Below are 14,756 nucleotides of genomic sequence, written 5' to 3'. Positions count from 1 at the left end.
TGTATGATGTCTCCCCGGGGATTTCTACCGACCCACCAGCCGGCGCTGCTATGGGCGCTACCTCCCCATCCACCCCCAACACTTCAGGAGCAGTGCAACTCATGGGCCAGTTATCTTCCTCGGTGGCATTGGTCAATTGCATGGCATCACCTACCTCATTTCCTTGAGCACCGTTGCTTGCTCCTGCCAGGGGTTCCTCAGCCGTCTCACTCCGCAGAGTGACGGGGCTGAGCACTTCAGTTCCTGTGGACACATCTACCATTTCAAAGAAATGGTTAACAGATTCAGTCGGCACAGATACAAGAACATCATCATTCCTAGGAAAAGAATGGTTATCAGTAGTGTTGAGTCGGAATTCCGATACCGAGTACCGATATTTTTTCAATATCGGAATCGGAAGTTCCCATAATGCAATGATTGGCTGCCGAAATGACGTCATCATGATGCGCGGTCTGTGCGCATCATGATGCGCCGTCAGTTCGGGCCTTCCGGGAGGTCTGTGCCGACTGTCCGGGGGTCTGTGCAGGCTGCGGGGGTCTGTTCAGGCATCGTCCGATGGGACTGCAAGTCCCATCGGGGGATGCCTGCTACCATGACGGTGATTGACACATTAGCCAATGATGGGACAGTAGTAGTCCCATCATCCGGCTAATGTGTTGAATGTAAAAAAAAAAAACAAAAAACATGCAACATACATGCATACTACATATATACTACTTATATACTACATGCATGCAACATACATACACTCACTGGCCACTTTATTAGGTACACCATGCTAGTAACGGGTTGGACCCCCTTTTGCCTTCAGAACTGCCTCAATTCTTCGTGGCAGAGATTCAACAAGGTGCTGGAAGCATTCCTCAGAGATTTTGGACCATATTGACATGATGGCATCACACAGTTGGCGCAGATTTGTCGGCTGCACATCCCTGATGCGAATCTCCCGTTCCACCACATCCCAAAGATGCTCTATTGGATTGAGATCTGGTGACTGAGGAGGCCATTTGAGTACAGTGAACTCATTGTCATGTTCAAGAAACCAATCTGAGATGATTCGAGCTTTATGACATGGCGCATTATCCTGCTGAAAGTAGCCATCAGATGTTGGGTACATTGTGGTCATAAAGGGATGGACATGGTCAGCAACAATACTCAGGTAGGCTGTGGCGTTGCAACGATGCTCAATTGGTACCAAGGGGCCCAAAGAGTGCCAAGAAAAAATTCCCCACACCATGACACCACCACCACCAGCCTGAACCGTTGATACAAGGCAGGATGGATCCATGCTTTCATGTTGTTTACGCCAAATTCTGACCCTACCATCCGAATGTCGCAGCAGAAATCGAGACTCATCAGACCAGGCAACGTTTTTCCAATCTTCTACTGTCCAATTTCGATGAGCTTGTGCAAATTGTAGCCTCAGTTTCCTGTTCTTAGCTGAGAGGAGTGGTACCCAGTGTGGTCTTCTGCTGCTGTAGCCCATCTGCCTCAAAGTTCGACGCACTGTGCGTTCAGAGATGCTCTTCTGCCTACCTTGGTTGTAACGGGTGGCAATTTGAGTCACTGTTGCCTTTCTATCAGCTCGAACCAGTCTGCCCATTCTCCTCTGACCTCTGGCATCAACATGGCATTTCCGGCCACAGAACTGCCGCTCACTGGATTTTTTTTCTTTTTCGGACCATTCTCTGTAAACCCTAGAGATGGTTGTGCATGAAAATCCCAGTAGATCAGCAGTTTCTGAAATTCTCAGACCAGCCCTTCTGGCACCAACAATCATGCCACGTTCAAAGGCACTCAAATCACCTTTCTTCACCATACTGATGCTCGGTTTGAACTGCAGGAGATTGTCTTGACCATGTCTACATGCCTAAATGCACTGAGTTGCCGCCATGTGATTGGCTGATTAGAAATTAAGTCTTAACACACAGTTGGACAGGTGTACCTAATAAAGTGGCCAGTGAGTGTATATACATACTACATATATACCACATGCATGCAACATACATACATACTACATATATCCCACATGCATGCAACATACATACATACTACATATATACTACATGCATACTACATATATACAACATATATACTACATGTAACATACATACTACATATATACTACATGCATGCAACATGCATATATACTACATGCAACATACATACTACATATATACTACATGCATGCAACATGCATATATACTACATGCAACATACATACTACATATATACTACATGCATGCAACATATATACTACATATATACTACATGCATACTACATATATACCACATGCATGCAACATACATATATACAACATATATACTACATTCATGCAACATACATATATACAACATACTACATGCAACATACATACCACATACATACTGCATGCATGCAACATACATACTGCATGCATGCAACATACATACTGCATGCATGCAACATACATACTGCATATACGAGGGGCGATCCAAAAGTAATGATGATCAATAATAAACACAATGAATATAGTAAAAAAAAAAAAAATTTTATTTTTCTACATAGTCTCCTAACAAGTCTATACATTTAGTCCATCTCTTTTCTAAACTTAGAATTCCTTTCGGAAAAAATTCTTGATCTTGACCCTCAAACTCCCCAACAGCGGTTATCACATCGCTGTTGTCAAATTTCTTGCCCCGGAGGTGTTCCTTGAGCCGAGGAAAGAGAAAGAAGTCACTGGGGGCTAGATCTGGCGAATAGGGGGGGTGTTCCACCAGTTCAAAGCCTGCTTCTTGAATGGTAGCCATGGCAACTGCAGCTTTGTGAGCCGGTGCGTTATCTTGGTGAAACAGCACTCCAGCCTGCAGTTTGCCGCGCCTTTTCTCCTTGATAGCCTCCCGCAATCTTCTTATTTGTTCTGCGTAGTAGGAGCCCATAATAGTGACTCCCTTCTCCAAATAGTCCACCATAATAATTCCTTCAGCGTCCCAAAAAACGGACGTCACAACCTTCCCTGCTGAGCTTGACACTTTGAATTTCTTCGGCGTCGGTTCGTCGGCTCGTTTCCATGTCACCGATTGTTGTTTAGTTTCGGGATCAAGGTGGTGGATCCAGGTCTCATCCATGGTCAAAAAACGTGACAAAAAATTCTTCTTGTCTGCTGGAACTTTTTGAGATTTGCTATTGAAATGTCAACTCGTGTCTTTTGCTCGTCGGTTAACATTTTTGGCACCCAACGCACAGAGACCTTTCTCATATGCAATTCTTTTGCAAGGATTCTTTGAATACTGCCATATGAGATCCCTGTGACCTCAGCTACATGCCTGATAGTCACTCTTCGATCTGCCAACACAACTTATTCAACTTTTTTCATGTTTTCATTGAGGGATGTGGATGGGTGTCCTTCGCGATGTTCATCTTCCGTCGATGTTCTTCCCAGCTTAAATTCCTTGGCCCAGCGTGCAACTGTGGAATATGGAGAAGAGTCCCCCAATGTTTCCACCAAGTCGCTGTGTATGTCTTTGGTAGACATTTTTTTTCAAGCAGAGGTATTTGATGACGGCTCTGAGCTAGTTTTTTTTCCATTTTGATGTTCACTCCTTGGCAGTTCATATTCAAATTAATGTAGCTCCCGGGAATCGTGGCCTATTTAAGTGTTTTTTTTTTTTTTTTTTCCTGGACTAGTGGGTACCTAAGAGAGAAGAGAACATTTTATTTTAATTTCTGTGTGCAATAGAAATAACCGATTATCATTACTTTTGGATCGCCCCTCGTATACTACATGCAACATACATACTACATATATACTACATGCAACATACATACATATATACTACATACATGCAATATACATACTACATATATACCACATATATACTACATGCATACTACATATATACCACATGCATGCAACATACATATACAACATGTATACTACATATACCACATATATACTACATACATGCATACTACATATATACCACATATATATACCACATATATACCACATGCATGCAACATGCATACTACATATATAGCACATATATACTACATGCATGCAACATACATATATACAACATATATGCTACATGCATGCAACATACATATATACTGCATGCATGCAACATGCATACTACATATATACCACATATATACTATATGCATACTACATATACCACATGCATACTACATATATACCACATGCATGCAACATACATATACAACATATATACCACATGCATGCAACATACATACACAACATATATACCACATATATACTACATGCATACTACATATATACCACATATATACTACATGCATACTACATATATACCACATGCATGCAACATACATATACAACATATATACCACATGCATGCAACATACATACTACATATATACCACATATATACTACATGCATACTACATATATACCACATATATACCACATGCATGCAACATGCATACTACATATATACCACATGCATGCAACATACATATACAACATACATACCGCATGCAACATACATACATACATACTACATATATACCACATATATACTACATGCATACTACATATATACCACATATATACTACATGCATACTACATATATACCACATGCATGCAACATACATATACAACATATATACCGCATGCAACATACATACTACATATATACCACATATATACTACATGCATACTATATATATACCACATATATACTACATGCATACTACATATATACCACATGCATGCAACATACATATACAACATATATACCACATGCATGCAACATACATATATACCACATGCATGCAACATACATATATACTACATGCATGCAACATACATGCATGCAACATACCTATATACCAACCACGTCGTCAATCCTCCCAACCACGCCTACCACCAAAAGAACAGAGGCGTGGGACCTGGAGGCCTTGGCTGGGGGGTTCTTCGGCCTTTCAGGCGACACTGATGTGACCAGTCCGATTGCAGTGGAAACACTGGCGACTGTCAGTATTAGGCCTGATTTTGGCAACAGGGACGGCTAGCTGGGGCACTGGGGTTAGTTGCAGGCTTACTCCTTCTCCAGCTGGTGGTGACTGGCCTCCACGTCTCTGGCTTCTGGTCGGCCTCATAGTTGTCGGCGATCTGGGCTGCATTGTCCACGTTCGTTGGTTCTCGATCCAGGATGAACTGTCGGACCTCAGCTGGGCAAAGATGCAGGAACTGGTCTTTGATCATCAGGTCCCATAGCAGCTCAAAGGAATCAACTGACAGTCCATGGATCAACTGGTCAAAGTGGGTCCTGAGTCCTTGCACCACATCGCTATAGCTATCGTGTGGGCCACGTTGGAGGTTCCGGAACTTCTTTCGGTATACCTCAGGTGTCAGCCGGTATTTGGCGACCAGAGCCTGCTTTATGGCGTCATAGTTGTTATCACCTTCTGGCGGAAGAGAAGCAAATGCATCCAGAGCTTTGCCTTTTAGCCCTGGGGTCAAGTACCTGGCCCATTGTTCTCTAGGCAGCCGGTACTGTCTGCAGGCTTTCTCAAAGGCCCGCAAAAAATGTCCAAGTCCCCGTCCTTTTCCATCATGGGGAAAATGCTCTGGCCGGGGTTTAGGACTCTGGGCACTGCTAGGCTCACTGCTTCGGGCTATGGAGGATGTTCCCCTCACCTGGGCCAGCTGCAGTTCATGGGCTCTCTTGAGCTTGCTGGATCAGCTGCAGGCATCCCACATGGTCTTCGGCAGGGAGATGCTGTAGGGCCATTTGCACATAGCGGTCCATGACTTCCTGGCTGCCGGTCAGGCCGACCTGCATCAGCTGGACCTCCGCGGCTGCACCGTCAGCACTGGGGCTGCCTCCCGCATCCACCTGGTCCAGGCTCGCCTCCCATTGCAGCAGATCCGCGATCAACTGGGCTCTGGTTTTGTCGGCGGGGTCGATCTGGTTTGCCGTGCACAGGGCCCTCAGGGTGTCCCTATTAAGCTGCTTATAATTGGATTCTCCCCGCGTAGCCATGGTTGCCAAATAAAAGATAGAAAAGAAAAACAAAGAAGGGAAGGAATACTCGCACATACACAAATGTCTCAGGACTAATAACCACTGAGTCTGTTCTCCAAAACCTATGACGCAGGGTTACCGCAGGAACCGTGCAGGTTTTTAGTGAGAGGAATGATTGCTCAAACCAGATCACTAATGCTCTAGGATTAGATCACCAATATGTGACGATCCCACCCGCCGACAACATGTCACTGACGGAGGGATGCGACGCACTGCCGACATAGGGCTATCACAGGCACAGTGGGGGCTTATCTTAGTTATCTCACCTCTGGTACCAAGTGACAAACTCAGCAAGCTAGTCTTGCCCTAACAATTTATCGCAGGGGGGTTATTTTGGATGCCTCACCACTGCTAACGATCTTCCACGAACTGCGGGGATTTATGGATATCCCACTTTTTCAGTTCCACTTTGGAACTCGCAGCTCTCCGGCGCCCCCCTTCCTTACCCTCAGGTTAGTCAGGGAACTGTCATGATCCCAGTGCAGGTTTTTGAGCTGCATGTCAGGGGTTAATGTCTGGAACTCAGTGCAGGTTTTGACCTGCACTCATGGGGTTAATGATGGAGGCCTCTTTCTTTTTCCTCACAGGTGACCGCGCTCACCTCCATAGCCACAGGAAGAGTCCGGGTCTCATCTCCACTGAAGAATAATGGTGTTTCCCGTTGCATAACGCCTCTAGCCTGCAGTCTGCTATCCAAGCGAACCGCTTGAGTCATGGCATCCTCCAGGGAGTCAGGCGGAGGATGGAGTGCCAAAGCATCCTTCAGATGTTCACACAGGCCTCTGTGGAACAGCCCCCGAAGGGCGGCATCATTCCAGGAAATCTCGGCTGCCCAACGTCTGAATTCAGTACAGAACCATTCGGCCGAGTTTTCCCCCCTGATAGACACTCATCACCTTGTCCTCAGCCAACCGCACTCTATCAGGCTCATAATAAATAAGCCCTAAGGCTTCAAGAAACGCATCCACAGACATTCTCTCAGGAGCGAAGAGGAAAGCAAAAATGCCCAGGCTTGTGGGGACCCCCTAAGCAGAGACATAACTACCCCCACCCTCTGTTTCTCATCCCCAGAGGAGCGGGGTCTCAAAGAGAAAAAGAGCTTACAGCCCTCCTTAAATGCCCTGAAATCATCTTTGTTACCAGAAAATGTATCTGGCAATTTAACCGGGGATTCGGATGGGACCAAAATGACGACATCTCTATTACCCACCTGCTGGAAGCCTAAAAAAATACCCCCTGAACTGAATCCTCAACCCGCCGTTGAGACTGGGCCAGAGCTTGGTGTTCCAAACTAAGCATTTCACCTGCTCAGATAAAGCACACATTGGGTCCATGCTGCAGAAGTGAGGAGAGAAAAAAAATTGCAGGCCAATTATAATGTCAGGAACACCGCACTGAACTTGCTCACTGAGCCAGTGCGCGTGTCCTGAGTAAAGCGAACTGTGCTCAATGATACCTGTGGAGCGGGCAGCAGCCGAGTAGATGCGTACCTCAGAGCCGCAGGACCTGAAGCACGTAACTGCTAGGGGCGTGGCCTAAACTACAGGGAGCTAGGAGCAGCAAGAGAACTTCTAGCAAGGTAACTGCAAGACAGTTACCAAGGGGCTTAGACAGGGAGAATAGTCAGGACGTAGCCAATGAGTCACACACAGAGATAGCTGCAAGGTAAAAGAGGGGCGAGCAGAGAGTAGTAAGGTCACAGGCAATGAGTCATACACAGAGATAATAACGCAGTACAGAATCAACAGGCAAACTCAAAACTGGAAACAGAACCGGGTCAGAACCATATAAACAAGCTATAACAAACAGGCACAGGCACACAGGGGTCAGCACACTAGGCCCAAGGCAAAAGTATAACTGGCTGGGATTGAAGCTTCCCGGGGGTTTAAGAAGCTCTCCCAGAACCAGAAAGAGGCCACCATCATTAACCCCAAGAGTGCAGGTCAAAACCTGCACTGAGCTCCAGACATTAATCCCTGACGTGCAGCTCAAAAACCTGCACTGGGATCATGACAGGAACTACACCTGGGATAATTGGTCACCGGCCGGCTGCTTCAATGAGGTCTGGCCACCCGGCATGCTGCAGTGAGGGAATTATGAATGCTCTGGCCACAACCACCCAATTAGCTTATCAAATCCCTTTCCATCACAGCCAGCAGTACATGGGGCCCAAATCACATTTCGCTGCCACCAGCTACGATTCACTTAATGTGTTAATTAAGAGGGTCATTAAAACCCCCAAATTAGTAGCGATTTATATTAAAGGTGCTAAAGTTCGTTTATTAGAGCATAAAGACAGACTGATAAATTTATGATTTATTCCCCAAAAGAGGGCAGTGATTGCACAGATAAAAAGTTGTTACAAAGTTGAGACATTAGATATGTACAATGCAAATATAAAATAAAAGGGAATTAACATAGATCAACACTTACAGTTGCTTAATGATCTTTAGGCAAGCCATGTGGCCGGGGGAGGGGATCCTTGCAGCCAGACATCCCCATTCATCTGCGAACCTTTAGGCATGAAGTCTCAGGCAGAATTGACTGGTTTGTTCAATGGAATGCCTTATGGCCTCTGCTGTGTGACCTCACAGAAGGGGCCGGCTGGAGAGGGTCTGCCTCCTCCACTCTTGAAGTTATGATTAAGCTACAAAACTTATCATGACTATATCTAGCCGGGTGGACCTTGTATAAACACATATCCGGTATCATTTTTCCCAGTTTATCGAATGCAATAAAACAAAACCAAACATGCAGTAGTTAGGACACTCCATTTAGGAGTAATCCATGTCTCAGTTTCTGGGGGTGTTAGAACCGTGAAAATTAGGGATCAGAATACTGGGTTTGTGCCCTACGCAGAGATGTGGTTTTCATATCTGTCACATATGGGTCTTGTGATATGACTTCTTTTAATATTTCCCATAGCTGGATTGGCACATGGTTTCAAACAAAGACAGTCTTTCACTTAGCTAATCAACATTCCTTAGCTACACAGGAAATGGCAGGTGTCCTATTACCAATGTAGACACAGAGCTGTAGGCAGAGGACACCCACAGCTGCTAAGGGGGGGAGAGGATGCTGCAGCTATGACAGGCTGATTTTCTCATCAGTAGAGTAGCAATGGGGGATTCTAGAATGTACCAGCAAAATCATATCTTAATTAAACATTACAGTTTTATACTTGTGTAATGAGAACGGTGGAGATGACAGGATTAGAGCTGATCATAAATGTGACTTCATCTGTCTGTGACTTTTTTCAATATTTGTTTCAGGCTGAAGATCTGTTCCATAGTAATACTACAGAGACATATGTGAGGGGTGATGAGCTTTGTAATGAGGAGATTCCTCCAGATAACAGCACAGGTGAGTAGTAACCGCAAACTTCACAGAAGTCAGATTCTTTTGAGCCACTGAATGCTACATTGTGATGGTTTTTTTTTTTTTTTTTTTTTAGTGTGTGACACAAATTTTGAAAACTTTTTTTCATATGTATTTGTAGTGGTAAAATGGAAATGCCCTATACTATTCTTACAACAGGGAAAAATAAAATCCATGGTTGTGTGCAGAAACCACATTTGTGGTCATCAATCACAGGCCACAGGAGACACTTCAATTCCGTTTTCCTTTTTGGCAGATATGTTACCAATGCATCCATCCGCCTAATTAAAGCTTAGCACTTATTTCCATATATTAAAATAAACAGCATTACATAGTCGCATACAGAAAGGTAAGTGTGCTGCATTCTATTATTTTGATAATACATGCAGCCACAGCTCCATTCCGAGGGCCGGCGGCAGTGCCGGGTGTTGATGCGAGAGACTCGTGAGAGTTTCTTGCATCACACAAGGTAGTGTAATCCCGGCCTAATAGTGATGATGATGGCATCGAAAGTGTTAACCATTTTAGTAGCCATTTCGAAAACGTGCAGAAGGGTGCTGATTAGTGATGAGCTAACGTTCTCGCTGCTATTCGATACTCGCCCGAGTGTCACTGTACTCGGTGTATTCGGTGAGCACTGAGCATTTACAGGATTATTCAGCGGGAGCTCAGGTCTCCGTCCTGCATTTTTGGCGGTCTTTAGATTACCAATCAATATGCAGGGATTGTCTGCCATGCACTGTAATGCCGCAGCCATCTTTGTTGTGGTATTACAGTGATTGGCTGGCTGCACAGCATCATCAGGTCTATAAGAGACTTGACGCCACCCTGCTAGACACATTCAGCTCCGGATTCAGACAGTGTAGGGAGAGCTGCTGCTGAGAGAGTCAGATTTGTGCTTTTATTAGTTAGTGTGAGTCTACCATTGTTCAATTCACAAATCCAGCTAAACCAACCGTCCTTGTAAGGGCTAATTAGGGGGTATATAGATTGCAGTGCTAGGTAGGCAGGAGAGTCTATGTGCACATATCCACATCAGTGTAAGGCGTGTAGGCACTGTATGTGAGTATATAGATCTCAAAAGGGTCCATTACTGTCTGGTGCTGCCTAATATATATATATATATATATATATATATATATATATATATATATATATAATACACACCTAGCTGCAGGTATCTGTGGCTAGGAATAATTTTTTTTTTTTTTTGCACCTGAATCCTGCTAATTTTATTACAAAGGAAATACAGAGTCCCATTTTTTTTCTACATTTATTTGCTTGTTCACACTGCACACTAGAGCCAGATCATTTTAATCTTTTTCTTATGGTTGTTGTTTTACAGACTTCTGTGTATCCCTTATGTGCTGCCCTCTAATTTTTCTATATTAAATCATTTTAATACAGCGGTGTGAAAATCCAGCAATTTAAAATGCCTTTGCCCGTCCTAGGCATCACATCTGAGTGTGCAGAAAGCTCTGGCATTTTCTCCTTAACCTCATTGGGGGACACAGTTACTGTGGGTGTATGCTACTGCCGCCTGGAGGCTGACACTAAGTGAAAAAAAGAGGTTAGCTCCTCCACCGTATACACCCTCGCCCCGATTGCGGGCGGAAACCAGTTTTTTGCTTAGTGTCTGTTGGAGGCACACGTCGGTCTGTCTCAAGACTGATTTATTTATTTTTTCTTTCTTTTTCCCCATGAAGATAAGACAGGGGCGACGGACCCTAATGAAAGGGGACGATCTCCACAAACCACCAATGGGCGAGCACGTTCAAGTGTCCCTCCACGTATCCTCTTCTGCAACGGGGATTTTTTTTTTTTTCCGGATGTTCCATTTTTTTCACAATGAAGATGAGATAGGGGCGACGGATCCTATTGAAAGGGTCCGATCTCACCAAACCAACAATGGGCGAGCACGTGCAAGTGTCCTTCCACGTATCCTCTCCCGGTACGTGGGATATGGTCAGACCACGGAGGTGAGATACGGGCGACGGACCCTATGGAAGGGGTCTGATCTCCCCAAAACAGCAACGGGCGAGCACGTGTGAGTATCCCTCCACGTATCCTCTCCCGCACCGTGGGATATGATGCCGGACTTAGCCCTGTCCACCCCAGGGTATTGAAGCCCTGGGCTGCACAGAGGCACAAGTGTAGTCCTTGCGGCCCCGCTGCCCCACCAATGCTAAGAACTGCGGGGGGCAAAGGGGCGGATGGTCCCTCTCCTCACCCCTGCAAGGGGTTAGATGGAGTTAGGGCACCTGCACAGTCCAAATAGGGCCCCCCTCCCCTCTACCTGAGGACGATGGCCAGGAAGGGCTCCTGCAGCGTCTGGCGCCGGTCTCTGTGCAATTCGGGAGGTCCGGCGGTCCGCCCGCCCCCCAGGGCGGATGGGGGAATAAATCGAGGCCGCGGCTTTAGCCGGCGCTAGGCCGCGGCCGGAAGTCCCCGCCCCGGCATCGCGTCATACGGTGGGTGGCCCCGCCCCCCCACGACCTGGGTGGACGCCAGAGGAAATTTAGACCCCGGCTTTAGGCCAGAACAAGGCCTCGAGGAGAAGACCGCCCCCAGGAGCTTCTTTTTCTTCCGGGGACCAGCCTGCAGTACTGGCGTGCATATTAAAGTGGCGCCTCGCACGCTGAGGACACGGGGGACACAGGACTGGGGTAAGGGCTGCCCCCCAGCACCATGGAAAGGCCACGCTAGCAGGAACAAAGAGCGCCTCCCCCAGCGTTTTTTTGTCAGCACGGAGACCTGACAGGTGCAACATGTCAGGAAAATCTAAAGCACATACGTTCCTATATGCTGCATGCATCTCCCGTCAGTCGGCTTTTCCGTGGGCACAGACCAAACGGTTATGTGAAGCCTGCAAGTCCGAGCGCACTCAGGAACCCTCCCCTGCGACCGAGCCCAGTGTAACAGGTCCCCCAGAATGGGCGTCATCACTGTCGCAATCTATGGCTTCGCTTACGAGAGCAATTGAGTCCCTTCGGGCCTCAGACAGGGGCAGGGACAGTGGCTCGCCTGTCTTAGAGGGGTCATCTGCCTCACAGGAGCCTCCGGCCTGCAGGGGCCACTCTCTCACTCCAGGCAGGCGCATGGGAAACGAACTCACACGGCGTCTCCCGGTCCATCTGGTGCCTCGGCATCCGTGAGTTCTGCTTCTCGCTCTCCGTCGCCAGAAGTCGATAGCGAGCAGGGCTCGGACTACAACTCGGATATAACCCTTGACCTAGATACGCCACGAGGTCAGGAGACGGTTGACAGTCTCATAGAAGCCGTCAACCAGACTCTGGGGATTGAAGATGATTCCACTCTGGCTGCAGGCCATAAGGTGTCATTTAAGCATGTCAAGCGTCCCCATAGAGTATTTTGCACTCACTCTGAATTTGAGGACATAGTGCAAAGACACCGAGAACGGCCGGACAGGCGGTTCTCGGGTCAGAGGGCACTCGACGTGAAGTACCCTTTTCCCCCTGATCCCTGTAAAAAGTGGACGGAATCCCCAACGGTGGATCCACCAGTGTTGCGCTTGGCTACAAAAACTCTATCTGTGCCTAGTGATTCTTCTATTAAGGATCCCACTGATCGTCTCATAGAGAACTTTGGCTCTCTCAGTAATTGAGGCATCAGGATCAGTGCTCTCTCCCTCGTTCGCAGCAACGTGGGTAGCCAAGGCCATGATTTCTTGGTCAGAAACTTTGAATAGAGCCATGCAGGATATAGACCTGCCAGCGAAAGTATCAGAAATGCCAAATCAGATATCCATGGCAGGGGACTACTTGATAAATGCATCTTAAATGCGGCCATCTGCATGGCACTTGCAGCTGAAAATGCAATCTCCATTAGGAGAGCGCTATGGTTGAGGACATGGCGGGCCGATTCAGCCTCAAAAAAGTCCTTGACAGCGCTACCTTATCAGTGTGGCTGCCTGTTCGGAGAGAGGTTAGATCAGCTCATCTCTGACTCCACAGGAGGCAAGAGCAGCTTTCTTCCTCAGCAAAAGGCCAAACCGCCATTTCGTCACCAGTTGCAGGCGCGTTTTCGCATCCCCGTGTGGACGACAGCGGCCAATTCTGCCACATCAGGGCATTCAAATATCAATAGGGACCGACAGGTCTCATATAGAGCAAACCCATTGGGGAGGATGCGTGCTAACCAATCTAGATCGAGGGGATCCAGGTCCCAAAGATCTTCAGCGAAATTACTCGGGGCATTTGTCTGGAGGCACCAGCAGGGTAGGCAGCAGCCTACTCCGGTTTCACCATGCCTGGCTCAATTTGGCACACGACACGTGGGTGAGAGAGCTGGTGTCCACAGGATACAAGATAGAATTTGTCAGGTACCCCCCAAGACTATTATTATTTATTTATTTTTTTTTTTTTTTCTTTTGCGGTCTTCCCAAAGTGGATACCCGGGCAAGGGCTCTACTAAAAGCCATCGATTCACTGAGTCGCAATGGCGTTATTCCAGTACCGGAAAACGAGAGGACGCAGGGCTTCTATTCCAACCTGTTTGCAGTCCCCAAAAAGGACAGGACGGTCAGGCCCATTTTGGATCTAAAGTTCCTGAACAGATTTATCAGGATCAGACATTTCCGGATGGAATCTCTGTTCAGTCATAGCTGCAATGGGACAGGGAGAGTACTTGGCCTCTATTGATATCCAGGACGCCTATCTACATATCCCCATTTTCCCTCCACATCATAGGTTTCTACGTTTCGTCATCAACGGTCTACATTTTCAGTTTGCAGCGCTGCCCTTCAGGCTAGTCACTGCCCCCAGAGTGTTCACAAAGGTCATGGCAGTCCCCATGGCCATCCTGCACTCCCGGGGCATAGTAGCATTCCCCTACTTAGATGACCTCTTGGTCAAGGCCCCTTCAAGGCAGGCATGTGAGGAAAGTGTCAGCATTACGCTAGATACTCTTGACCGCTTAGGGTGGTTGGTCAATGTAAAGAAGTCATCCCTTGTTCCAGCTCAGAGAATTTCCTTTTTAGGGATGACCTTCGACAAGGCCTTAGCCCTCCGGCAGGGGGTGCGAGTGCGCCAACCAGTCCCTCACACCATCCGTTTCAGCATGAGGATTCTGGGAAAAATGGTGGCGGCGATGGAAGCGATTCCGTTCGCCCAGTTTCATCTTCGCCCCCTACAGCATGCCCTCTTGTCAGCCTGGGACAAGAGCCCATTCACGCTCAATCATCGGTGCCGGTTGTCCTCTCAGGTCAGACAATCACTAGAGTGGTGGACAATGAGTTCCTCCCTTTTCCCCCAGATCAGTGGCTGGTGGTCACAACCGACGCCAGCCTTCTCGGCTGGGGAGC

General features: G+C 47.0%; 1 protein-coding gene across 3 annotated transcripts in view; it reads left to right on the top strand.

Moving 5' to 3' along the window:
• The window catches only part of LOC141051195 (uncharacterized), a 364,030-nt gene that overhangs the window by 57,703 nt on the left and 291,571 nt on the right, over positions 1 to 14,756 (top strand). For all 3 annotated transcript variants that reach the window (XM_073548061.1, XM_073548060.1, XM_073548059.1), the window contains exon 6: positions 9,328 to 9,418. In XM_073548061.1, coding sequence (XP_073404162.1) covers positions 9,328 to 9,418 — 91 coding nt within the window. The remainder of the gene's footprint in view (positions 1 to 9,327; positions 9,419 to 14,756) is intronic.

This window comes from Dendrobates tinctorius, unplaced genomic scaffold (genome assembly GCF_039654945.1).
Source record: "Dendrobates tinctorius isolate UK_male_01 unplaced genomic scaffold, ASM3965494v1 ptg000155l, whole genome shotgun sequence".
Lineage (NCBI taxonomy): Eukaryota > Metazoa > Chordata > Amphibia > Anura > Dendrobatidae > Dendrobates > Dendrobates tinctorius.
Note: the sequence above shows the minus strand (reverse complement) of the source record. Positions and strands in the feature narration are given on the sequence as shown.